General features: G+C 39.3%; 1 protein-coding gene across 20 annotated transcripts in view; it reads right to left on the minus strand.

Moving 5' to 3' along the window:
- LOC140725128 (gephyrin) overlaps positions 1-27,815 on the minus strand; it is a 598,333-nt gene that overhangs the window by 244,808 nt on the left and 325,710 nt on the right. For 19 of the 20 annotated variants that reach the window (XM_073040167.1, XM_073040183.1, XM_073040180.1 and 16 more), the window contains exon 4: positions 5,414-5,506. The exons of the other annotated variant lie outside the window; for it this stretch is intronic. In XM_073040167.1, coding sequence (XP_072896268.1) covers positions 5,414-5,506 — 93 coding nt within the window. The remainder of the gene's footprint in view (positions 1-5,413; positions 5,507-27,815) is intronic. 20 annotated transcript variants of the gene reach the window in all.

The raw sequence follows: 27,815 nt of genomic DNA on the forward strand, positions 1-27,815 counted from the left end.
GAAAACACTTTGGTTTATTGAGATTTTCCCTTTCAAGTCCCATTTATTCTAATTTTTTTAAACCCTCCATGACTGATTTAGTTTTTAAAGAATGGGACAGGTTGGGTATTAAATGTTTTTAGGATTTGTTTGTTGGAGGAAACCTTTTTTCATTTGAGCAATTGTCAGCTAAATATAGCTTAACCAAAACTCACTTTTTTAGATATTTACAAATCAGAGACTTTTTAAGATCTCAATTATGTACATTTCCTATAAGCTCAGATAAGAATTTACTAGATGTAATTTTTAGTTTGACACCTTTTCAAAATGGTTCAATATCTAACATTTATGGTATGTTAATGGAGATGAGGAATGTTCCTTTAGACAAAATTTAAGAATCTCTGGGAACAAGATTTACAGACATCAATATCTGAGGAAACTTGGAATGAAATTTTTAAACTGGTTAATACTTCTTTGCTATGTGTTCATCATTCCCTCATACAATTTAAGGTGGTACATAAAGCTCATATGACTAAGGATAAGCTATCTCGTTTTTATTCAGATATATCTCCCTACTGTGACAGACGTAATAATGGAGAAGCTTCATTAATTCATATGTCTTAGACTTGTCCGAATCTTGAAAAATATTGGAAGGAAGTTTTTCAAACTTTTCCCTTACTTTTTAAAGTCAATTTTAAGCCTAACCCTCTGACAGCCCTATTCGATATTGTTGCAGGACAAGATATTAAGCTGAAGGCATCTGACTTACATATTTTGGCCTTTAGCTATTTTATAGCTAGGAGGACGCTTTTGTTTAAATGGAAAGATGTTTTCTCATGCTCAATGGTTATGCGACGTTATATCATGTTTAGATTTAGAGAAGATTCATTGTTCAATTTCTGAATCTCGTCAAGACTTTCAAACAATGTGGGGACCTTTTCTGAATTATTTTTTAAAAATTCATTGTTTAAACTCAGATTTTGGCTATTACTAATTTTTATTATATGAGAAGGTATTTTACCTTCTTTTGTCCTTAATGAACAGCTTCAGTCTTGGTAGGGGTTAGATTCTTTTTTTTGTAATAAATTAGTATAGTTTGATATAACTATTGATTAACTTATATGAATACGGGGTAATAAGATTGCTATTATGAACAGATATAATGTGATTGCTAGGTTTTAAAAATCTTTATTGACCTTTTATATACACTTTCTTGTACTCTGTATTCTTCTATGTAGAAACTAATAAAAATATTGGAAAATAGAATTGCTGCTGTAACACCCAATCGGGTTGCCCACCAACTAATACTAAATGGTTGACCAAATAACAAAGAATAGAGGCAAAAGAAAAAGCAACATCAGGAGATGGAGTCAGCTCTCTCAAATGGGAATAACAACTTCCCACCTCTCACCCTAGAAGAATTAAAGGATGAAGTATCACAGCTATAATCCAACAAAGCTGCTGGCATAGATGGGATTCTTAATGAATTCCTTAAACATCTTGGACCTAAAGCACACCACTGGCTTCTGTCCCTTTTTAACTGCTGGCTAAGATAATTAAAAATACCTAAAAACTGGAGAAGAGCCAAAGTTGTTATTCTCCTAAAACCCAAAAAAGACCTCAACATTCCTAAAAATTATAGACCGATTTCCTTGCTCTGCACCCTCTATAAACTCTACAAGAGACTTATACTGAAAAGAATATCCCTCTTAGTCGAAGGTCTTCTAACACCAGACCAAGCTGGGTTCAGGCCAAGCCGCTCTTGCTGCTGTCAAGTCCTGAACTCAACCCAGTATATTGAGGATGGCTTTGAAATGCGACAAATTTCAGGGGCAGTATTCGTTGACTTAACAGCAGCATACGACACTGTGAATCACAAAGGCCTTCTACTGAAATTATCTAAAATGTTAAAGAATGAAACCACAGTCAAAGTAATAAGGAGCCTCCTAGAAAATCGCAGATTTTATGTAGAAATGAATGGAATTAAGAATAGGAGGCATCCACAAAAGAACGGACTACCACAGGGATCAGTCCTGGCATCTCTACTATTTAATGTTTACACAAATGACCAACCAATCTTTCCTTACACACGCAGGTTTACCTATGCAGACGACCTATGCATAGCAACACAAGCTAACTCCTTCCAAGAAGTTGAAGTACGACTTACAGCAGTCCTCGAAGCAATAAAGCAATATTATGAAAAATGGTCTCTGAACCCCAATCCATCAAAAACTCAAGTGTGTGCATTCCACCTGAGGAATCGAGAAGCAGCTCGGAAATTCAAGATCTTCTGGTGTGAGAAGGAGCTCGAACACCATCTGACTCCAATCTACCTGAGCGTGACACTGGATAGGACGCTCTCATTTGTCACACACATCCAAAAAGTTTGAGGGAAAGTTGGCTCACGCAATTCTCTCTTGAAAAAATTAGCAGGCACGAAATGAGGAGCTAATGCTCACACACTTAGATCAACTGCCCTAGCACTCTGCTATGCACCTGCAGAATACTGTGCACCTGTGTGGGGCAGATCAGCCCATGTGAAGAAAATAGACCTGTTGCTTAATGAAGCCTGCCGAATAATCACAGGCACACTGCGCCCCACACCCACTAGCATCATTTAGACTTGCAGGCATTGCTCCCCCAGAGATCCAAAGAAACACTACAATAAAAACTGAAAAAGGTAAACAGTCCTGACGAAGGGTCTCCGCCCGAAAAGTTGACTGTTCATTTCCATGGATGCTGCCCGACCTACTGAGTTCCTCCAGCGTGTTGTGCATGTCCCACCGAAATGTTGCCAGACGGGGCACTGCTTGACAGATGGAAGTGGTGCATTCTCAACAGAAAGAGAGTAGGAGTTTGTAGGACAGGAGACGATATGGTGAAATGGGGTTTAAAGACCAGCGAATCCTGTGAGTGTGGTGAAAGGGTGCAGAACATTGAACACGTTCTGCACAACTGCCCACTCTCACCTGATTTAGCTGACACTGACCTGCTCAACATCAAGCAAACAACACTAAATGAAAACACAAAACGCTGGCAGAACTCAGCAGGCCAGACAGCATCCATGGGAGGAGGTAGTGACGACGTTTCGGGCTGAAACATCGTGACTACCTCCTCCCATAGATGCTGTCTGGCCTGCTGAGTTCTGCCAGCATTTTGTGTTTTTATTTATTTCCAGCATCTGCAGATTCACTCGTGTTGCCAAACAACACTAGAGTGGTTCGCTGTCTGGTGTGACAAGCTATGATGATGAACTGTGTCAGTTCTATGTTCAAACTGCATTTTTATATTAAATCAGACTATTTCACTATTTTACCATCCACCTGAAGGATCAGTGCCCTCTTTCAGTGTTATAAATTGTTAACCACAATTCATTTGTGAACTCAGATTAGTGTTCTCTCAATTTCAAGCTACAGAAATATAAATGCTTGACTGGAGCAGAGGAAATTCAGTATACATTTAAGCAGTGCAACCAAATAATGATAAAAAGAAAACTGAATTCTAGTTTGGAACTTGAAGTTATAGGACACAAATATTGGCGGGGGGAGGGTTGCGGGGAAGGTGGTATGAAATGTGTACATACTTTAAATCTAGTCTTGATGAGTTGAGGAAAGGCATTTTAACAAAAGACAGATTTTATTAGAAGTGTTCTTCAAAAAACCCGTGGATTGAAAGGTGAAGAATGTAAAAAAAACGTAAAGATACAGTTAATCAAATATGAACAGAAAAAGCAGCAGAATAAATTTGTTAGAAAAATTGCAAAGCTTGAAAGTCATACGAGAACAATAATGTGTGCATGCATGTGTGTGCGCGCAATTTTAATGGATGGCAAACATTTGCTTGATCTTTGACAGTGGTGGTATGGGAAGTGTGGGGATGAGGAATATCAGGTGAAAAGCAATCAACAAGAAAAAGAGGACTGCAAAATGGCAAGCTGGTTGTGGGAGAGTTGGTTCTCACTGGCCTACTTCAAATAGCAGCTCATGAAAATTGTGTAGCATAAATAAAAGAGTAGTAAAAACATGCTTTTATTTGCTCAAAAGTAAACCAGATATTTATGGCTGGGTTAAAATTCTATTAATGATTATATATTTGTTCATTTTCTTTGGCAAATCTGTTTTATTTTGCTCATCCCTTATTACAACCATCTTGAACTGATTTAGACCAAGTGATGATGGAGATTTGGCAATATACAATATTTCCAAATCAGAATTGTGTGCAACTAGAAAGGGAACATGCAGGCAGTATGTTTCTGTACATTTACTCTCCTTGCTATTCTTGGTGGTAGAACTTGTGGGTTTGGGAGGTGCTGATGGAGTCGCATCGATGAGTGACTGCAGTGAAATTTGCAGATGGCATACATGGCAGTTATAGTAGCATTATGGTAAAAGTAATAAATATTCAGGGAAGTGGATGGGATGCCAGTTAAGAATACTGCATTGCCTTGGATACTGCCAAACTTCTTGAGTGTTGCTGGAGCTTCAAATGGCAAGTATTTCATCCTGACCTGTCCTTTGTAGATGGTGGTAAGTGTTTTTTTGTCAGAAAGTCAATCAGACTGCAAGACACCCAGCTTCTGACATATTTCTTGCAACAGTATTTAACTTGCTGGTTCAGCTGAGTTTTTCATCTATTGTGTGACTCCTGAGGATGTTGATGGTAGGGAACATAGTGAAAATACTAGTTAACGTCAAGAATAAATAGGGATGGCAAATGCCTGATAGTGCATCCCAAAGTGGACCCCTACAAAACATTGTTCATCATACTTTTCCATTAATGAAAAGGTTATTTTTTATCTCATTCTTGAAGATTTGTCCTCCTGTGTGATGAGCTGCCTGAAAACTCCAGTGATTTGGGTTTGGGGTTTGATTGTGACCTTGGATGCTTTATGTGCAGAGTACATACATTCTCCCAGGGACTTTATGGGTATACACCCAAACCGCAAACACATGTTGGTTGGTATGTTAATTGGTTACTGTGAATTACTCCTAGTGTGTGTGATGATGGGGGGATGGGTGGTTGAGAGGGTATTTGTTGAGTACATGAGAAAGAATGGATTAATGAAAATCCTCTGAGAGCTGGCATGGACTCAATGGGCTGAATGGTCTTTATCTATGACAAAGTAAGAGTACTCAAGTTGTTACCCGCATGGCCAGTTTTACCTAAATTTTGTGCACCTGGGCCTTCTCTACTGGCCTCCTAATTGCTACCTTGTCAAATACCTCACCATTTTCCTTCATTTACTATTTGCTGCTTTCATAAAGAATTTCACAACCTCCTTCTATGAAATTGATATTCATGATATGATGATGTTGGATTAATAGGATAAAGAAAATAAAAGGTGTATTAAAAGCATTATTTTATGAATAAGACTCGGAATAATCAATAACTTCAGCAAGTATTATTACTGGCATACTTATTCAGAAATACTCACCTCTGGAGTTACATCTCTTGGGGCAAACCCAGTTCCCCCAGTGGTTAAAATAAGATTCAATTCCTTATCATCACACCATTCTATGAGTGTTTCCTAGAAAATAACATACAATAATATAAGTCAATGTAAGGTAGTTTTGATTGGAAGCAAAACAAAATCATGATAAAGCGCGCTCGCACAAACACACACACACACGCACGCACGCACGCACACATTTAGAAGTCCAAGAAAACACACTTCCTTTGTATCAGCTGATGAGAAAATGATCAAAATGTCAATGGTTAGTTATAGGTTATAACTCCCAGATGTAGGACTATTACTCACAGTCCTACATTAGGTTATGCCAGAACTTCAAGTTCCTATGGATTGTAAATGTTTCTTCCAACTGTTGTCACTATTATTGAGAATGGATGTGAAGAGATACGAATCAGTCTGGAATTTGAGTTCATATTTAATAAAAAATAATCTGTTTGCCAAAGTTGTACTAACAATGCATTTAAAAACTATTTTAAAAGTGAGCTTGTGAAGTTGTTATGCAAGTCACACCATATCTTTATGGATTTAGTTAATATGTCACAATTCTTTGATTAAATGCCAGTCATCGCATTTACGTGTTAACTCTTTTTATGTTCAAATCTTTGACTTCAACTTCCCCTAATGTGCATTGTCCAAGAATCACATTTTGCTTTGCTCCCTTATGCAACCTCACAAAGGATATTGATCTCAATGGTAGTATATGAAAAGGAATAATACAGAATATATCTCTATTGTAGTATTGCTTGGCAGGCTGTTAGAGAACCCCATAACTAAAACAGTAAATATTATTGACACCTTACAATAATGGAATAGACAGTTGATCTCTCCCACGTTCTCTGATTATTTTGTTTTGTGGCGAGGAAAACCATAACATCAACAAAGTACATTCCACTACTGCTATGAGGTCAAGAAAAATACTGCTGTTACATGTCAACATTGACCCAATATTCCATACATCTATTTGCTTACGTGCTGCTGCATTTATTCCTTTATGATTGAGAATCTTGCTCAATGAAAGAGATAATCATCTAACACATCTCCATAGTATTCTACGTTAGCATATCTTTTATCCACAGCTATTGAGTTTATTTTAGGAAAAGTGAGGATTGAAAGCTTTGTAAGGTATTTTGTGTGCTAGCTTTGCCATCATAAACAAAAAAAAAGATCTTTTGAAGTTCTACTAATTTCTTTGAACAGCAAGCAAGCAATCTTAAAGGACCTCATGAACTACAGCTGCTCTTATCTCTTATGTTCTGGTCATAAATTACAGCTCACCTCAGCAGATAAAGACATTTGAGATATTTTTGGCCATGTAATATATATTTGTTTAAGAAAGGCTTTCAAAAGAGAAAACAATTCTTCTTTTTCCTCATGCTCAGTTCTCCCCTTAATTTATATTCAACATTTATCAATGTCTGTGTTATTTCAATGAAACAGTTCCTTTTAATATGGGCAAATTATCTAATTTCTCATCAGGAAAACTAACTATCCCCTGCCAAACATGTCACATGTTCACACAGTATTCAAAGGTTGAAGCCAGAGTTACCTGCTCATCAAGATAACAGCATCATGGGGCATGCCACCCCCCCCCCCCCCCCCATTAATCAGAGATATTCTTCTAGATGTCAATTCAGCAAACAGAGATTACTACCAAAAACAGATTTTATCACTGCTGTCAATGTCTTTCTAACCCATTACATTTGACCTAGATTTAGGAAAATGCCAATCAAAACGATTGTTGTGTGATTAAGTCAAATATGAAGTGTAAATTTTATTAAGTTATATTATATAGTTATATTTGTTGAAAAGTATTTTCCCATGAACAATCAAAAATGAGTAAAATTCAAAATAACTGATTTTCCATTCCAAAACACGATTTAAATTTATTAATGAAATGAAAATCTTTTAACATTATCCGAGAATGAAGATATTGCATGTCATAGTGCATATTGCTATAGTTAAAAGAATATTTATCATCTTACTTTTATTTTATTGTGTGAAATGCTGTTACTATCTTACTGTGAAAATTACAACTTATTGCACATATTTCATCAATAATTCATTACCAATAAAATATGAAAACTAATTTTTGTTTTGGCATCACCAGAAAATGCCATAAAATATTAAAATGTCTTTGGCAAAAAAACAATGATTTTGACATTCTTAAGCTCAAAATTAGGAGTGAGGATAATGATAGTAAGTGATAATACAGAACATTTTAAATACTGCATCAATAAACAGAGCCGTAATTTGTCGGAGGACGGGTACTTAATTATTGGCTTCCAATATGCTCAGTTATCTTGCTTTTCATAAGGAACCTGAATACAAATAAAAAATCTGTGGCCTTCAAATGAACTTTAGAAGGCTCTGCTGTAAATAAAATGTGCTTCCTTAAATCACTGATCTATTTAGGTTGTGATCCATTTATTTGGGACACACACACACACACACACAGAGTAAGCAAGCTTTTAATTCTGGAGATCAAGATTGTTACTTTTTAAAAAGAAATATATTAAAAAAATAAATTTCTAATCCATCCTTTCTGTGGTTAGTTGTTAATATAAGGAAATGATCTGCCTTATCAGTATCAAAGAAAGATCATCTAGCATTTCAACTCAATTTTATTAATGTTTATGTCAAATGTTCATTTGGTGCTGCAATGTTGTGCCAAAATAATAATGTGCAACAAAGTACAGAAATTTTGTGGATGGAGTTGCTACTGTTGGGCTGTACAGTCTTTCATGAGTTTAATGTATAGATAGATTGATCACTGTATAAGTAAGTGTATAGTGTATGGGTAGAGTGAGTGGGTATGAAAATGGATATGGTAAAGAAATGGTTAACAATTAGAAATTTGTGGGCCTGTTACGTTGTTGGGCAGATTGACCCTTTATACTGAATAAGGAGAGGACAATATATAACCCTGGTATACTGGATAACATGCAAGAGAACAAGCTAAAAGTGCTGATTTGCATAAAAGCAATCAATTACCTTGTCTCTAAAAATATTTTTTTACATTGTTTGATTGTAAACTTAATAGGATGCATTGTCCCTGGGGAAGCAGAGGCCAATTGTTGAAGGTCATATCGACCTTGATACTTGCAGGTGTGGAGAATGTATGTTGGCCTAATACATGACTGGGACTTGGATTGGCTAAATTGGGGTCATTAAGTGTCAGATTAGATGCCTAGCCCCTTCCAGCTGGACTGGGAGGTGGCAATAGTGCTATAAAGATGAGCAAGTTCCTTCTTGGGCAGACCACTTGCCTGGGTCCCACCTTCAGGCTGAGCAGTTGAACTGACGCCAAGGACCTCCATCCTAGCCAGTCCACGGTCGATCGCCTGCTTCAGGGACCACGCAGACGTTGCTAAGTATATTTGGTGGTGTAGACTACTAGGGGTTGCTTAAGTTAACCCTACCTATTAGTGGTGTAGGTAGTGTACAATATAAAACATTTCTTGCAACTCTCTATTTTCTTCTCTGTATTACAATAAAGTGGGTTTTGAAGGAACTACCGAGTTTTGGTCCACTTGTTCAAGTGAAACCAAATAGTTGCAGCATCCACCTGTTATTTAGATCTTAGATTTGCGGATCAATCACTAGAATTCAGAAGAATTAAGGGTGACCACATTGAAACCTATTGAATGGTGAAAGGCCTTGTTAGACTGGATGTGGAGAGGACATTTCCTCCAATGGGAGAGTCTAAGACCAGAGGACACAGCCTCAGAACAGACGGAGTCCTTTTAGAATGGAGTGGAGGAGAAACTTCTTTAGCCAGAAAGTGGTGATTCTGTGGAATTCTTTGCCGCAGGCAGCTGTGGAGGCTAAGTCTTTATATGTATTTAAGGCAGAGTTTGATAAGATCCTTGATTGGTCAGGGCATAAAGAGATACGGGGAAAAGGCAGGAGAATGGGGCTGAGAGGAAAATTGGATCAGCCATGTTGAAATGGCAGCGCAGACCCAATAGGCTAAATGGTCTAAGTCTGCTCCTATATCCTATAGTCTTATGTCTAATTCAAGCAGCAGAAAGCTGAAACTCAGCCGGCTCCATAATTGGCACTAACCTCCACAGTAATTAGGACATTTTGAAAAGGTGATGCCTCAAAAAGGTGGCATCCAACATTAAGGACCCCCATCAATCTTCTCATTGATAACGTCAAAAAGGAGGTACGGGAGCCTGAAGACACACATTCAATATCTCAGGAACAGCTTCTTTCCATTCCACTATCAGATTTCTAAATTGATAGTGAATCCCTGTATATTACTTCACTCTTTTTTAAAACTTGATTCTATCAGTCTGCTGTAAATCCTGAATTGTACATAATTCCTATTTTACAATTTATAGGTGCCTAGTTTAAAAAAAAACTTATTTCCCTCCTAAATTCACCTTCTACTAAGTCCTACAAGATGCAAATCAATTCCTAATCTGCTATTTTTTAAAAAAAAACTATTATCTCCACTATTTATTTACATTCACAGGATAGTTTGGGGTTTAGAACACAACACTGTAACTGGCTTTGCCTTTAAATTAACTTGACCAACCATATTTTACAGAATCCGAAGGATAAAACATTCAGAAACTATTAAGGGTTGCTTGAAAGGTTCATGCAGAATAAGCAATATTGATCATGATTGTGAAAATACCGTATGACTTAACAGTCAGCAGTACTTTTCTATGAACAATACCATCATGTTACCAAGGTCAATCATCTTGTACATTCTATTTAGGATCCAACAAAATGTTTTCAATATCTGATAAAACTAACATTATCTGCAAATACAGAGGTATAAATTTCAATAACGTGGTTTTCTTCATGAGAAAATCAGTAAGCACTTTACTGTTTTGAAATATATATAATAAAAATTACAAGATAGCAAAGAATTCTAAAAACATACAAGATTGATAATTTTAGAGGAGAGATTAACTAGATGACATTACAAGCACAGTGATATTTATAACCAGATTTTCTTTTGGTGAAAAAGATGTAGTAATATAAGGTATTTTTCCAAATCTGTTTCAAAACTACAAGATTTGAATAAACACTGCTGCACATGTTTCTACCCACGTAGCAGTAAGCTTCAAAAATATTGTTGTAGATTACAGCAACTCAAAAATTACTTTTGCTTGACCCCTTGTATGAGAATTTTTAACAGTTTCAACATGGTGAGGGAATGTAATGAAGATGGCCACCTAATGCCAACTGCTCTGAGTACAGTTCAGGTTCCAGCAAGAAAGAAGAACAAGGATGGCAAGATGCAGAAACTTTGAATGTAGAGAGTCATAGTGAATTTAGTCAAGAAAAAAGTATATGTAAGGCTTAGGAAGCCAAAATCAAATGGAGCTGGAAAAGAACTCACAAAGAAGATTAGGAGAGTCAGAATGGGCCATGAAAATTCCTTGGCAAGCAGGATAAAAGAGAATCCAAAGGCATTCTATACATACATTAATAGCAAGAAGATAACTAATTTAAGAGAGCAGGATCACTCAAGGCTAAAGGAGGGAACGTGAGCTTGGAAGCAGAAGACATAGTACATGTTCTAAATGCGTACTCAGCATCAATACTTGACAGACAGACAGACAGACATAATTTATTGATCCCGAGGGAAATTGGGTTTCATTACAGCCGCACCAAGAATAGTGAAGAAATATAACAATATAAAACCATAAATAATTAAATAATAATAAGTTAATCATGCCAAGTGGAAATAAGTCTAGGACCAGCCTATTGGCTCAGGGTGTCTGACACTCTGAGGGGGGAGTTGTAAAGTTTGACGGCCACAGGTAGGAATGACTTTCTATGCCGTTCAGTGTTACATCTTGGTGGAATGAGTCTCTGGCTGAATGTACTCCTGTGCCTAACCAGTACATTATGGAGTGGATGGGAGTCATTGTCCAAGATGGCATGCAACTTGGACAGCATCCTCTTTTCAGACACCACCATCAGAGAGTCCAGTTCCACCCCAACAACATCACTGGCCTTACGAATGAGTTTGTTGATTCTGTTGGTGTCTGCTACCCTCAGCCTGCTGCCCCAGCACACAACAGTAAACATGATAGCACTGGCCACCACAGACTTGTAGAACATCCTCAGCATCGTCTGGCAGATGTTAAAGGACAAGAATGTTGAGGTCAGGGAGGTTAATGTGGAACCACTAGTAGAAACATAGAAACATAGAAAATAGGTGCAGGAGTAGGCCATTCGGCCCGTTGAGCCTGCACCGCCATTCAGTATGATCATGGCTGATCATCCAACTCAGAACCCTGTACCTGCTTTCTCTCCATACCCCCTGATCCCTTTAGCCACAAGGGCCATATCTAACTTCCTCTTAAATATAGCCAATGAACCGGCCTCAACTGTTTCCTGTGGCAGAGAATTCCACAGATTCACCACTCTCTGTGTGAAGAAGTTTTTTCTCATCTTGGTCCTAAAAGGCTTCCCCATTATCCTTAAACTGTGACCCCTCATTCTGGACTTCCCCAACATCGGAAACAATCTTCCTGCATCTAGCCTGTCCAATTCCTTTAGAATTTTATATGTTTCAATAAGATCCCCCCTCAATCTTCTGTACGTGAGGACATTTTGAGATAGAGATGAAAGTAGTAATGAGTCTCATAGAAAATTAAGGTGGATAAGTCATTGGGGCTGATAGGATATGCCCCTGTTTATTGAGAGAAGCAAGAGATGAGATTGTTGGAGCCTTGGGCAAAAACTTTGTGTACTCTCTTGCCACAGGTAATGTCCTGAAGGCCTGGTGAGTAGCTAATGTTGGTCCATTATTGACAGGACACAAACAGGGATAATCCTGGAAATAATAGACTCGTGAGTCTCACATCAGTGGTAGAGAAACTACTGGAGAAGATCCTTAGGGATAGGATTTATGAGTATTTGGAAAACCATTGCCTAATTAGTGACATTGGTATCGTCACATCTTGATTGAGATTTTTGAGGAGGTGGCAAAGATGACTGAAGAAAGTAACGTCGTGGATGTTGAACATGTGGACTTCAGTAAAGCACTTGACAAGGCCCCTCATGGGAGGCTTATCCAGAATATTAAGAGGCGTGGAAACACGATGAGCTGGCCAGACAGAAAAGGCTTGCCCACAGAAGATGAAGGATAGTGTTCGATTGGATTTATTCTGACTGACGGCCTGTGACTTGTAGTGTTCCACAAAACCAAGAAAAGGAAAGCCTTTTGTGTATGGCAGAATGACATCAGTAGCAAGCCAAAAGAGAAGTTTACTCTAGAGATAAGGGAAAAGTCCAGCATAGGATGAGAGAGCTAAAGAATTCTTGGTGGACTGAGAAAGCACAGGGAATACAGAGACTTGCAAAACTCTGGTGACACAAAGAGGCTTCTTCAGTGCCATCAAAGCAGTCTATGGTACAAGTTACTGCGGATTAAACCTCCTACCCTCAAAGGATGGGAAGAACTTTTTAAAGACCATAAGACATAGGAGCAGAATTAGGTCATTCAGCCCTTTGAGTCTGCTCCGCCACTCCACCATGACTAAACTACTCTCCCATCTACTTCCAATTTCTGACTTTTCCCCATATCCCTTGATACCCTGACTAATTAGGTACCTATAAATCTCCTCCTTAAACACCCTCAATGATCGGGCCTCCACAGCTGTATGTGGCAACAAACTCCATAAATCCACGACCCTCTGGCTAAAAAAATTTCTCCTCATCTGTTTTAAATGTGTACCCTCTAATTTTAAGACGGTGGCCTCTTGTCCTGGACTCACCCACCAAGGGAAACAGCCTTTCCATATCTACTCTGTCCAACCCTTTCAACATTCGAAATGTTTCTATGAGATCCCCTCTCATTCTTCTATACTCTAATAAATACAGTCCAAGAGCCGACAAAAGCTCCTCATATGTTAGCCCCTGCATTCCAGGAATCATCCTCCTATTTATTATCCCTCTCAACCCCATTCTCCCTGTAACCTTTGAAGACCTGATTAATCAAGAAGCTATAAACCTCCACAGCAGTCTGTGGCATTGAATTCCACAGATTTACCACACTCTGCCTAAAAAATATTTTCCACATCCCTGTTCTAATTGAATGTCTCTCTGTTCTGAGGTCGTGCCCTCTGGCCCTAGACTCTTCCACTATCTATAGGAAACATCCTCTCCACATCCACTCTATATAGGCTTCTCAATATTCAATACGTTTCAGTGAGATACCCCCTACATTCATCTAAATTCCAGTGAGTACAGGCCAAGAGCTATCAAATGCTCCTCATATGTTAACCCAGTCATTCCTGGGATTATTCTTGTGAACTTCCTCTGGACCTTCTCCAATGTCAGCACATCTTTTCTTAGATAAAGGCCCCAGAACTGCTCACAATACTCTAAGTGCAGTCAGACCAATGCCTATTAAAACCTCAGCATGCATCCTTGCTTTCGTATTCTCTCCTCTCAAAATGAATTGCATTTGCGTTCCTCACCACAGACTCAACCTGCAAGTTAACCTTTACGGAATCCTGATGAGGACTCCCAAGTATACTTGCACATCTGATTTTTGAACTTTATTTCCTTATTTATAGTTCACAATTTTATTCTTTCTACCAAAGTGCATGACCATGCACTTTCCTGAACTATATTCCATCCGCTGCTTCTATGCCCATTCTCCCAATCTGTCTAAGTGCTTCAACACTACTTGCCCCTTCACCTAGTTTCAAATCATCAAACTTGGCCACAAAGCCATCAATTCCTTCATCCAAATCATTAAATTATAAGTGGTTCCAATAATGATTTCTGCGGAATACCACTAGTCACCAGCAGCCAAACAGAACAGGCCCCCTTTATTCTTTCTCTTTGCCTCCTGCCAGTCAGACATCTATTCATGCTGGTATCTTTCCTGTAATACCACAGACTCCTTTCTTGTTAAGCAGTATTGTGAGTGGCACCTTGCAAGGGCCTTCTGAAAATCCAAATAAACAACATACACTAATTCTCCTTAACTAGCCTGCCTGTCATTTCCTCAAAAGATTCCAACAAATTTGTCAGGCAAGATTTTCCCCTTAAGGATACCATGCTGATTTTGGCCTATTTTGTTATGTGCTTCCAAGTACCTTGAGACCTCATCCTTAATAATAGACTCCAACATCTTTCCAATCACTGAAATTAGGTTAACTAGCTTATAATTTCCTTTCTTCTGCCTCCCTCCCTTCTTAAAGATTAGAGCGACATTTGCAATTTTCCAATCTTCTTGAACTATTCCAGAATCTAGTGATTCTGGAAAGATCATTATTAATGCCTTCACAATCTCTTCAGCTACCTCTTTCAGAACATTCGGGTGTAGTCCATCTGGTTCAGGTTTCCCCAAGCAACTCCTCCTTTAGGAGCTTACTTCTGCCACCTGGCACTTCCACATTTCTGGCATTCTGCTAGTGTCTCTACAGTGAAGAGTGACGCAAAATACTTAATAAGTTCCTCCACTATCCTTTTACCCCAATTACTACTTTGACAGCATAATTTTCCCGCAGTCCAATATCCACTCTCGCCTCTCTTTTAATCTAGACATCTGAAAGAAAATTGTATCCTCTTTTATATTATTGGCTAGCTTACCTATTTCATCTTTGCTCTCCTTATGGCTTTTTTAGGTGACTTCTGTTGGTTTGTAAAAAACTTCCCAATCTATCTACTTTCCCACTAATTTTTGCTATATTATATGCCCTCTCTTTTGCTTTTATGTTGTCTTTGACTTCCTTTGTTAGCCACAGTTGCTTCATCCTCTCTTTAGAATACTTTATTTTTCTCTTGGGAACCAGTTCCAACCGGATTTGAAATCCCCGATAACTATCATAACATTGCCCTTATTACATCTCCGTTGGGGAACTGTAATTCCCTCAATCGCAGGACTCTGCAGAGAGTGGTGCAGACAGCCCAGCACATCTGTAGATGTGAACTTTCCACTATTCAGGACATTACACAGACAGGTGCATAAAAAGGGCCGGAAAAATCATTGGTGACACGAGTCACCCCAACCACAAACTGTTCCAGCTGCTACCATCTGGGACAAAGTACCACAGCATAAAAACCAGGACCAACAGGCTCCTGGACAGCTTCTTCTACTAGACCATCAGACTGCTTAATTTCTGCTGACACAACTGTATTTCTATGTTATATTGATTGTCCTGTTGTACATACTATTTATTACAAATGACTATAAATTGGACATTTAGACAGAGATGTAACATAAAGATTTTTACTCCTCATGTATGTGAAGGAATTAAGAAATAAAGTCAATTCAATTCAATATATTATGCAAGCCCTGCCACAGATGTCAAGTGTCCATTTGTGATTCTAGTTTAATCTGAAATTCCCTTTTTGCACTTGCAACGGCCTTCCAGAGGTTGTACTTGGATTTCTTATATGACTCTAGATCACTAGCCCTACATACAACAGATCTAACTTTCAAATTATGAATCTCCTGATTCACCCAAGTACACTCATCCATGCATGTACCAATGGAGCACTATGTCAGGAGAATTGGGAATGAGCCATGTCTCTGTGAAATAGAACAGCAGTCCCTCATGTCACTCTGATAAAGCAATCATGCTCTCTGGTCTTCAATCTCGTTTTCTAATGTCTGTACGTTAGGAGAATGTGAGGGAGCGAGAGCCTTAGAACCCTGCATTTCAGTCTTTCCTTAAGCCCTGCCCTGTAGCCATGTTTTCTGAGACAATGGAGGTCCCCATGGCATTTCCAGCAGCTGTGTTTACCTTCTGGGTGATCTGTCCTGAGCTCTGTTGAGGGATATTAGTACTGCTAATCCATTTAAATGGATGAAATATCTTGCTTACTGCAGCAGTTTTGACTACAGTTTTCATGTTTAAAAGGTCAATATTAAGTGTGAAACTCTGTCACTATTAACTGCCTGCAAAGTGTCATCTCTCTCCCGTGCCATCTGAGATTTTTGTTCAATAGGCTCTTACATAGGCACATGCATGTGCAGAGAATGGACAGATATGGACTTGTATAGGCAGAAAGGATTAATTTAGTTAGGCATTTAATTACAAGTTTCATTAGTTTAGCACAACATTGTAGGCCAACAAACTCGTTCCTGTACTGTGATGTTCTTCAATTTATCCATCTGTTTAATTTCAAAGTTGAAACTTTAAAATTCAAAGTACTAGATTCAGAAGTGGTGTTTTACAAAAGACACGAAGCCAGGCATCTCTGCAGCCGGAGAAGGCGACAGCCATGGTTCACTGCGAAGCCGAGTAAATGTTGTGAGATCACAGATGTGAAGCCAGGCATCACTGTAGCTGGCACTGCATTTCAGTGTACAGCTGATAAACATCACAGATCAGCAAACAGAACCAGCCCTCATCTCGCCTCCGGTCCCAACATCCTGGTCTTTTCAATCTCTCCCAGCACTTAAATCATCCAAACATCAGGCTGTTCCTCACTCTCGGACCATGTTGGGGTCTGGACCCGCTCCCATGGTTCAACCTGTACCCAACCTTTTCAATTCAGCCAGTTGCTTACATTGATCAGAAATCAAGACTTTCCTCCCTCTCGGGGAAGCTACAACTCTGCTTTGATTCTGTTTCGACCCCAATTCTGCTTGCCACAACCAGGCCTTCTCTGAACCTCCACCACCACTCGTCTCCACTTGCCACGACCTGCCTTGCCTGTGCCTGTTCCTCTGCCACCAGTTACTTCTGCATCCCTTGGCCACCCTTTAATCCCCTCTCCATTGTCAGCTTTGTTAAAGTTGATTGTTATTAATAAAGAATGATTAATAAGGTATATATTAGAGTCCTTTGTTCTGTTTTTCTATCCATAAGTAGTCGCTGGGCATCTTAAACTGCCTTTGGAATAATCTATGTGGAAGAAAGGCTTAATTTTGGGCTTATTTTCTTAAATTCTGCCAACTATGATTAACTCTCAAAACTTCAAAGTTCTTAAAGTATCTAACGTCTATTTGTCTCTGTCCCATTGCCAGAAATATAAAAATGCAATGGCAAGTAACTTACAAAAGTAAATAAATAAAATAATGTGATCCAAGAAGCAAAAGGAGAAAGGTAAAGAGATAAACAAATGACTTTTGTATATTTTGTTTTCGTGAAAAAGAGCAGGTGGCCAAGTTAATTTTATTCCATTATATAGCTTTGCTGTTTAAGATATCAATTTTCAATGGTTAAAAAACTTTCAATAGTTAAAAATCTCTTAATACATACTGCTGCAGTGGACTCCCTATAAGTCCCATTATATTTGACCTCTTATTTAAATTTGACTTTGCTAGAGTTAGATTTTTGAGTTTTATAGAAGCTATCCCAACTGGATTCCAAGATGCTTTAGTATCATCATTTGTCTCTTCATTTTGAGTAGTAATTTTCTAAATCTGGAATAGATTTATTCCCAGTTATATGTTCCAAGTTCAAAGTACATTTATTATCAAAGTATGTATACATTAAACAACCTTGAAATTTGTCTCCTTACAGGTAGTCACAAAACAAAGAAACCCAAATGAACCCATTAAGAAGAAAAGACCATCAAACACGCACTGTGCAAAGCAAAAATAACAAATTGTGCAAATAATAGAAGTAAGCAAAAAGAATTTAGAACTGAAATTTTATTAAAGTGAATCCACAGGCATGAAGCCAGGCATCACTGCAGCCAGAGCCAGTCACAGCCGCAGTTCAGTGTAGAGCCGAGAAAATGTTGTGAGTCCACTGACAAGAAGCTAGGCATCACTCCAGCTGCAGCAGACCATAGTTTCAGTTCAGCACAGAGCTGAGCAGAACCAAGCAGAAATGGCCTATTCCTTGCCTCTGGTCCCGATACCCTGACTTTTTCAATCATCCAAATAGTGTCATTTCTCGCTTTCGGACCGCTCTCGGGCCTGGGCCTGCCTTCATGATTCAGCCTTTTCTCGACCTTTCCGATTCAGTCTGGTATTTAAATCAATCAAACCTTGTGTCTTTTCTTGCTCTCAGAGAAACCTCGACTCTACCTCACAACCACTTGCCTCTCCATTGTTTGCAGTGATTGTTATTAATAGAATAATTAATGGTTTTCTTTTTGTTTTCTGCCAATAAGTAGTCACTGGAATTCACCAGCACCATCCTAAACCATAAATCTTAAACGTAACCACAAGTCTGTAAAATGGAAGTATCACGCCTTCTCATTCACACAACATTTTGTACTTGTGCATTGTTTTTGAATTTTGATCCTATATTCTTACACACTTCTGCAGCTCCATTTCAATTCATGCCCCCTTAATTCCATTTGGGCACAATTAAATTAAATGTAAAAAGTTAACATCAATGGAATTTCACGCTATTCTTTCTACTTGCTTGGTCAAGAGATCTTCAGTTCTCTTCTGAGAGTGAATTCCTATTTTTAACCAAAATTTCTCAATATCTTTTTCCAGTGTTCATAACTGATACTGAGCTTAGTGTTACCATCTGCTGTACTGTAATATTAAACTCCACAACTTGGATCTAATGGGATACCTGATTGAAAGCAATTCGTGCATCTCAAAACAACTGGACAAAGAATAAGGTCAGTCTTGAAAGCAAGCAACTACAGGCAATCATATAAGACTAAATAGAACAGAAAAAATATTGAGAATATATTCCAAACTTAAGTGTCAACAAGTGAGACCAATGGATATAGAAAGGTAAAACATATTTCAGGTAACTCTACATCAGGCCCATCGGCTGGTGGCATAGTGGCATCAGCACCGGACTTTGGAGTGAAGGCTCCAGAGTTCAAATCCAGCTGGCTCCTTTGCACGCTTTCCATCTGTGCTGGGTTGAGCATCGAGCTATCAACTTGGCCTCGTAAAAACAAGAAAGTCTGCTAAAAAAAAAAACGACATCACAACACCCATAAGTTTTTATGTTTTATTGTTTTACAACATTGAATCACAGTAGATTTAACTTAGTTTATTTGACACTGATCAAAAGAAAAAACTCTTTTTTGTCAAAGTGAAAACACATTTCTACAAATTGGTCTAAATGTATTACAATTATTAAAAACAAAATAATTGATTGCATAATTATTCACACACTTCGTCAATATTTAGTCAATGCACCTTTGGCAGCAATTACAGCCTTGAGTCTGTGTGGATAGGTCTCTATCAGCTTTGCACATCTGGACTCTGCAATTTTTCCCCACTCTTCTTTACAAAACTGATTAGCTCTGTCAAATTGCATGGGGATTGTGAGTAAACAGCCGTTTTCAAGTCCAGCCACAAATTCTCAATTGATTTCAGGTCTGGACTCTGACTTGGCCAGTCCAGGACATTAGCTTTGTTGTTTTAAGCTATTCCTGTGTAGCTTTGGCTTTATGCTTTGGGTCATTGTCTTGCTGGGAAACAAATCCTCTTCCAAGTCAGAGTTCTCTTGGCATCAGGTTTTCCTCCAGGATTTCTCCATATTTTGCTGCATTCATTTTACCCTCTACCTTCACAAGACTTCGAGGGCCTGCTGCAGTGAAGCATCCCCACAGCATGATGCAGCCACCACCATGCTTTACAGTAGGGATGGCATGTTTTTGATTATGTGCAGTGTTTGGCTTACACCAAACATAGCATTTAGTCTGATGGTCAAAAAGCTCAATTTCTATTTCATCAGACCATAGAATCTTCTTCCAGCTGTCTTCAGAGTCTCCCACATACATTATGGCAAACTCTAATTTCATCTGAGATTTTTTTTCTCCAACAGTGGCTTTCTCTTTGCCAGTCTCCCATAAAGTTGTTACTGGTAAAACACCTGGGCAACAGTTGCATGCACTGTCTCTCCCATCTCAGCCACTGAAGCTTCTAACTCCTCCCTCTTGGTGGCCTCCCTCATTCGTCCCTTCTTGCATGGCCACTCAGTTTTTGAGGACAGGCTGCTCTAGACAGATTACAGCTCTACCATATTCTTTCCATTTCAAGAAGATTGAAATAACTGTATTCCAAGGAATATTAAGTAATTTGGAAATTTTCTTGTATCCATCTTCTGACTTGTGCTTTTCAATAATCTTTTTGCAGAACTGCTTGGAAAGTTCTTTTGTCTTCATGGTGTAGTTTTTGCTCAGAAACTGATCCACCAGCAGTTGGACCTTCCACATATAGGTGTATTTTTACTACAATTGATTGAAATACCTAGACTGCACACAGGTGATCTCCATTTAACTAATATTGTGACTTCTAAAACCAACTGGCTGCACCAGTGATAAGTTGGAGTGCCACATTAAAGGGGGTGAATACTTACTCAATCAATTATTTTGTGTTTTATATTTGTAATTAATTTAGATCCCTTTGTAGAGATCTGTTTTCACTTTGACATGAGTCTTTTTCTGTTGATCAGTGTCAAAAAATCCAAATTAAATCCACTGTAATTCAATGTTGTAAAACAATAAAACATGAAAACTTCCAAGGGGGGAGGGGTGTGAATACTTTTTATAGGCACTGTACTTAATGAGTATTTGGAGAAGCATAGTCTGAATGGGGCTAATCAACATGGCTTTGTGAGGGGCAGGTCATGTCTCATGAGCCTGATTGACTTGTTGAGAAATGGACAAAAACAAAATGGACAAAATTAATGAAGGTATAATGTTAAATGTGGGGTATATGGATTTTAGTAGGGCATTTAACAATGTTTCCCATGATAATTTCCTGACACTCTGAATTAGTTTATGGAATCCAAGGAAACGTATGGATTTGGTACTGGCTTACCCCACAGAAGTAAGAGGGTGCTAGACCATGGAAAAGATTCTGTCTGGGCCAGTGACTAGTGGTGTTCTGTGGAGATCTGTTCTTGGACCTCTGAAGTTCATGATTTTTAAAATTGACGTATACAGAAATGGAAGGATGGATTAGTAAGGATGGGTTGGTGCTGTAGATAGTGTAGAAGGTAGTCATAGGTTACAACAGGGCACTATGAAGTGACAGATGGAGCTCAGTCTGGAAAAATATAAAGTGATTCATTTTGGAAGATCAAATCTGAAGGTAGAGTACGAAATTAATGGCAGAATCCTCAGCAATGTGGAGGAATTGCAGAATGTTAGGGTCAATGTCCATAGATTCCTCAAAGTTGACACTTAAGTCAATAGGGTAGTTAACAAGGCATATGGTCCGTTGATCCTCATTAGGTGGGGAATTGAGTTCAAGAGCCATTAAGTATTGTTGCTGCTCTATAAAACTCTGGTTAGACCATATTTAGGGCATTGTGTTCAGTTCTGGTTGCCTCATTATAGGAAGGATTTAGAGAAGATTTACCAGGATGGTGCCTAGAATAGAAACCATGTTTTCTGTGGAAAGGTTGAGTGAGCTAAGGCTTTTTTCTTTGCTAGGGGTTTATCAGGCAATAAGAGGCAAAGATAGAGCTTAGCTCAGGACACCTCAAGACTGCCACCACCAGCTCTGGTTCTGCCAGCCATATCCAGCCCCAGCTTCAGCAACAACCTCTACTGCCTTCACATTCAGGAAAAGACTGCTACTGGGTCCTATGGCTTCATTTGTTTCACCATTACTCCCCAACAAACCCGGGTCTCTCAGGCTTCCCGCTACCCCTCACCATCCCCTGTCCAATTCTCTGAGCCCCCCCACCTTTCTCTAACCCTACTTTCCTGAACACAGAACCCCGCCTCCTTTCCTCTGACCCCTCCAACTCTCTACACCCACTCCCCCAGCTCTAATTCCAGTCATGTCTTCTTCATCCCTTCTGGCCTTCCCCTCTCTGAAGCAGAACTTTACGTCCTCAACAAGGGCCTTACCTTTGTCCCCCATGACACCGAGATTTCCTTCCGTCACCTCCATCTCTGGCAAAAGCCTACTACTTTGGCAAGAATACTCCACTTCCCCCCACCAATGACTCCTTTCTCCCATTTTCAATCTTCCTCATGGATACCCTGACTACCAACGAGAATCTCACAGCTAACTTGACTATACCTCTTCTCACCCTTCCACTTGTAAAAATGCTATTCCATTTTCTCTGTTCCTTTGTCACCACCGCATCTGTTTTCAGGCTGAGACTTTCCATTCCATTACATCTGGGATGTCCTCCTTTTTCAAGGAACGGGGTTTCTCTTCCACCACCACTGATGCTACCCACACCCGCATCTTGTTTATTTCAAGCATATCTGCCCTTACTCTATCCTTTCACCGCCATAGTAGGAAAAGGGATCCCCTTATCCTTACCTACCACTCCACGAGCCACCATATCTGGAACATCATTCTCCATAACTTCCACCATCTACAACAGGATCCTATCACCTTTCTGCTGGGATCCCTCTCTACAGGACTTCCTTGTTCACCCGACCATCGCTACCAATCTCCCTTTGGGCTTTTATCCCTGCTACACCTAACTCTACACATTCTTCCCCAGCAGCATTCAAGGCCCTAAAGATTTCTTCCAGGTGGGGCGACTGCGCAGCCTCCTTAACATTGGTGAGGCCCAACATAGATTAGGACACTGTTTCATCAAGCACCTTCACTCTGTCCACCACAAAGGCAGGATTTCCCAGTGGTCACTCATTTCAATTTAATTTCCCATTCTCATTCCCATCCCAACATGTTGGTTTATAGTCTCCTCTCCTGCCATGATGAGACCACGCTCAGGATGGAAGAACAACACCTTGTATTACATCTGGGCAGCCTCAACCTGATGGCATGAACATCGATTTCTGTAATTTCCGGTAATTTCCACCCCCCCTCCATCACCCTTCTTTTCTCCATTCCTCATCCTGCCTCCCCTCTTACCCCTTTCTCTTCTCCTCACCTGCCCATCAGCTATCTCTGATGCCACTCCATCTTCCCTTTTTCTCATGGTCCACCCTCTCCTCCTTTAGATTCCTTCTGCTTCAACCCTTACCTCTTCCATCTATCACCTCCCATATTTTGCTTCATTGCATTTCCCTCATCTACCCACCCACCTCCCCCTCACCTGGTTTCACCTATCACTTGCCAGCTTGTGTTGCTTTCACTCCCCCCACCCCCCACTTCTGGCTTCTTTCCCCTTCCTTTCCATTCCTGATAAAGGGTCTCCCTTCCAAAAGTCGACTGTTTTTTTCCTTTTCCCCTCCATAGATGCTGCCAGACCTGCTGCGCTTCTCCAGCACTTAGTGGATGTTCCTCAAGATTTCCAACATCTCTTGTGTCTATGGATAGAACGAACAACCAGCAGCTTTTTCCCAGGGTGGCAAAGGAGAGGACAGACTTTAAAAATTATTGAAGTATAGGAGGGATGTCAAGAGTTATGATTTTTTACATAGAGGGGTTGGTGGTTGAGGCAGACGGATTATGGATATTTAACAGGCTCTTACATAGGTATATGGACGAAAGAAACATGGGAGGACAATATGGGAGAGAGGGGATAGAGTCAGATAGAACACGTGGTTGAATGGTGCTGTAACAATAACCTCTTGCTCATCAGCAAAAAATATAGTTCACTATTGACATCAGGAAGAGGAAAGAGTGTGAATATGCACCAGTCTACATTGGGGAATTGATGGTAAAGAGCCAACAGCTTTAAATTACACTGTGTTAAAATAATGGATGACTTATCCTGGGACCAGCACATAAATACAATCATAAGAAAAGTATGCCAGCACCTTTACTTTCTGAGAAGATTAAGGAGGTTTGGCTTGTCATCAAACACTGTAGCAAACTTCTACAGATGTACTTTTGAAAGTATCCTTTCTAGTTGCATCACAATATGATACAATATCTGCACAGGAATGTAAAAAGCTTCAGAGAGTTGCAGACTCTTCCTCCTACATTGCGGGCACATCCCTCCTCACCAATGACAGTGTCTACAGGAAGGAACAATTCTCTGTTGGAAAAGCTCTATGACATTTATCCACATCCTTCTTTATATAGAAGGCACCAATTTCTATCCTGTTTGATTTGAAGCCCTATTTTCAGGTCAATATCATTCCATACATTTTCATATGGAATTTCTGTATGTATTTTAGACAGAAAGAAAGAAAAGCAAGTGTTTCACACTTATGGGAGTGATTCAGACACATATTGTTAACTGCATAAAATTGAAGAAGTCTCATCGATATTCCAATAAAAGGAACTGTCTAAAGTTGGTTTTTTTAATAGCACCCGAAATCCTGAACACTTGAGGCATTTGCAAAAAACTGATTGGTGACCAAAACCAATGGCATGAATAGTTGTTTCTTCCAAGACTTTTCAAAACTGTAAGTATTGAACTGCAGTCTAAATCAGCACAGTGGAAACTTGTGTTAAAATGTAAAACAGAGAGGTCTAGTTTTCAGAATGGAAGATTGATCACATGAATGTGGTGTACATGCCATTTAAACGTCAAACACCATGTTACTGTTTTTGCCTTAAGTTATTACATCAGTAGCACCAAGGGACAAATAAAATACTTGAATTAATTTATTATATGGAAACATTTTAGTAAGGCAGAATGTCAAATCATTTAAAAAAATAAATATTATAAAAGAACACCGATTTATGGATATACACTCAGTGGCCACTTTATTACATACACCTGTACATCTGTTCCTTAATGCAAATATCTAATTAGCCAATTGTGTGGCAGCAATTCAATGCATAAAAGCATGCGAACATATCAAGAAGTTGTTGTTGTTCAGATCAAACATCAGAATGGGGAGGAAATGTGAACTAAGTGACTTTGACCGTGAAATGATTATTGGTGCCAGATGGGGTGGTTTCAGTATTTGGAAACGGTCTCTAGAGTTTACAGAGAAAGGTGTGAAAACGGAAAAAAACCATCCAATGAGTGGCAGTTCTGTTGGTGAAAATGTGTTGTTTTTAAGAGAGGTCAGAGGTAAATGGCAGTACTCGTTCAAGCTGACAGGAAGGTAACGGTAATTCAAATAACCATGCATTAACCATTCAGAAGAGCATCTCTGAATGCACAACATGTCGATCCTTGAAGTGGATGGGCTAAAACAGCAGAAGACCATGAACACACACTGTGCCATTTTATTAAGTACAGGAGGTACCTAATAAAGTGGCCACTGAGTGTATATGCTCAAATTAAAGAGGGTGTTTTGTGGTTTCTATACCATTGATTGTAATGAGAACCCTCAAGTGTATGCTACTGATTACACAAACATGTAAATATTTGCACCAATAACCAAGGATCAAGAGCTTCGTCATTAAATCCAAAACTATGTCTTGTTAATTCAATGACTTCCACACTCTACCAAAGTGAGCTTCAAACAATTAAGGCTCAGGGACAGGCACCAACGTGGTCTAATTCCAGAAATACATTACTTCAACAGTTCTGAATTGCTCTTCTCTGACATATGGAGATGTTCTGCCCAGGGTTGGAATTAACTCTTTTCCTTCCTCCAGTTACTACAAACTATGTAAATACTTACAGGATACAATTCCCAGTTTTCTTTATGGAGTTCTCACTAGTCAAAATATGAAAAGCCTTTCATGGTATGTATGTGATGAGTGGACAGATATATTTGTTCTGAAAATCAGAGTTGTGAATAGTTTGCAATACTATGGCAGAGAATACTCCGAACAGAGGTTACTAGATTGTATTTTCAACAGAGCAATGCACAATAAGTAGTATAGCATATGATCATCATAAATAGAGAGGACATAACAATCAATAAGGGTAGTGTAAGAAGACAGGTTAAGGAAAACTGCTCAATTACTTGAACTATGTGGACAAGTTTGAACGAACCAATGAAAGATACCAGCAATCCAGAAGGGGATTGTGGTGAAGTACATTATGACTCCAGGCAGCAAGAGGTAAAACAAAGAATGATTTTTGGAATAGGGGTTCAGATGCAAGATTTTATATAAGAGCACTGCTATTTTTTTAAGTGGGCATAGTGGGTTCTGTTTAAAATAAAACACTTCGCTCCTCCATTCGCTATTCAAAATTATTATTTGTAACTAAAATATATGGTACTACATCACAATTATTGACAGTATTTAACTATTCCCGTATTCTTACCTTTTACATCTTCCTTGGTCATCAAAACAAATTACCATGGGAATTAATTTCCAAGATCTCATACTCTAAAATGACAATATCTGCTCATTTTCACTCTTGATAAGAATAATGGCAGTAGAGTACCCAGAAAACTCAGCCAGACTGTAACGAAAGTAAGAACATACACTAGTTCTTAGATGAAGTAACAAAAGGAATTGATTTGGATAATGCAGATGTGCAATTTCAAAAGCTGTAAAACTACTATAGAATAGACAAAAGCAAGATTCATACCCATTGGATTAAAGGAGCAGTAGTGGAGACAAAGACATGGCTCACCCCCAGCACTTGACAGTATTCCATTCCGAGAGCTTCACTTTCTACGGCATGAACCGGACAGTGGTATTAGGTAGAGGAAGAGGTGGCGGTGATTATTTCTTGATTAACTCATCATGGTGGTTCTGTCTCAGTCCTGTTCCCCTGACTTGGAACACCTGGCGGTCAAGGGAAGTCCATTCTATCTGCCGAGGGATTTCTCCACCATCACCCTGGTTGCTGGGTACATTCCACCAATGACAAATGAAATGCTGACACTGGAGGAGGTGAGCACTGAGATCAAAAGTCACAAGATAACGCATTCTAATGCCTTCCCAATCATTGTGAGGGACTTCAACCGGGTCGGCTTGAAGAAGGTTCTGAACGTCTATCAACATATCATCTGTGGAACCAGTGGAACCAACACTTTATGACTGCTACACCACCAGCAAGAATGCTTACTGTGCCATCACATGATCGCACTTTGGAAAGTCTGATCTCCTGACTGTACTTCTACTCCCAGCAAGTAGGCAGAGATGGCACTGATAAGTGGTGATTCTTATCTGATGGTGATAATCAAATATTCATGTTTAAGACGACTACAGCTGAAATCCACAGACAAAGCCATGGGTACTTCAGTAAGTAACACTGTTTTAGGATACTCAAATTTAGTGATATTGGCAGATTCTGGGCTGCAGTCTTGGGTTGCAAGTGGAGTTGCTGCTTAAGAATACAGAAGCAGGGCCAACTTACTGGTTTACAGGTACGATTGAAACACTTTAGACCTCCACTCCTGACCATCCTGCTGGCAAACATACAGTCTCAGGAAAAGAAAATTGAAGACTTCACAACAAGATTGCAGTACCAGAGAAATATCAGGACCGTTGTGTACTTAGCTTTACGGAAACATGGCTCACATGACAAGACAAGGTAAGGAGGTGGAGTATGCATCATGCTTAACTCGTCATGGTGCACAGATGTGGCAGTTCTGTCTCACGCCTGCTCACCTGACCTTGAACAAGTGGTCAAGTGTCATCTCATTTTATCTGCCAAGGGAGTTTTCTGCCATCATTCTGGAAATGGTGTTTGTATCACCTCAGGCCAATGTCAGACAAACTATGGAGGAGCTGAGCACTATAATCAGCAGT

The sequence above is a fragment of the Hemitrygon akajei genome, chromosome 3, assembly GCF_048418815.1.
Source record: "Hemitrygon akajei chromosome 3, sHemAka1.3, whole genome shotgun sequence".
NCBI lineage: Eukaryota > Metazoa > Chordata > Chondrichthyes > Myliobatiformes > Dasyatidae > Hemitrygon > Hemitrygon akajei.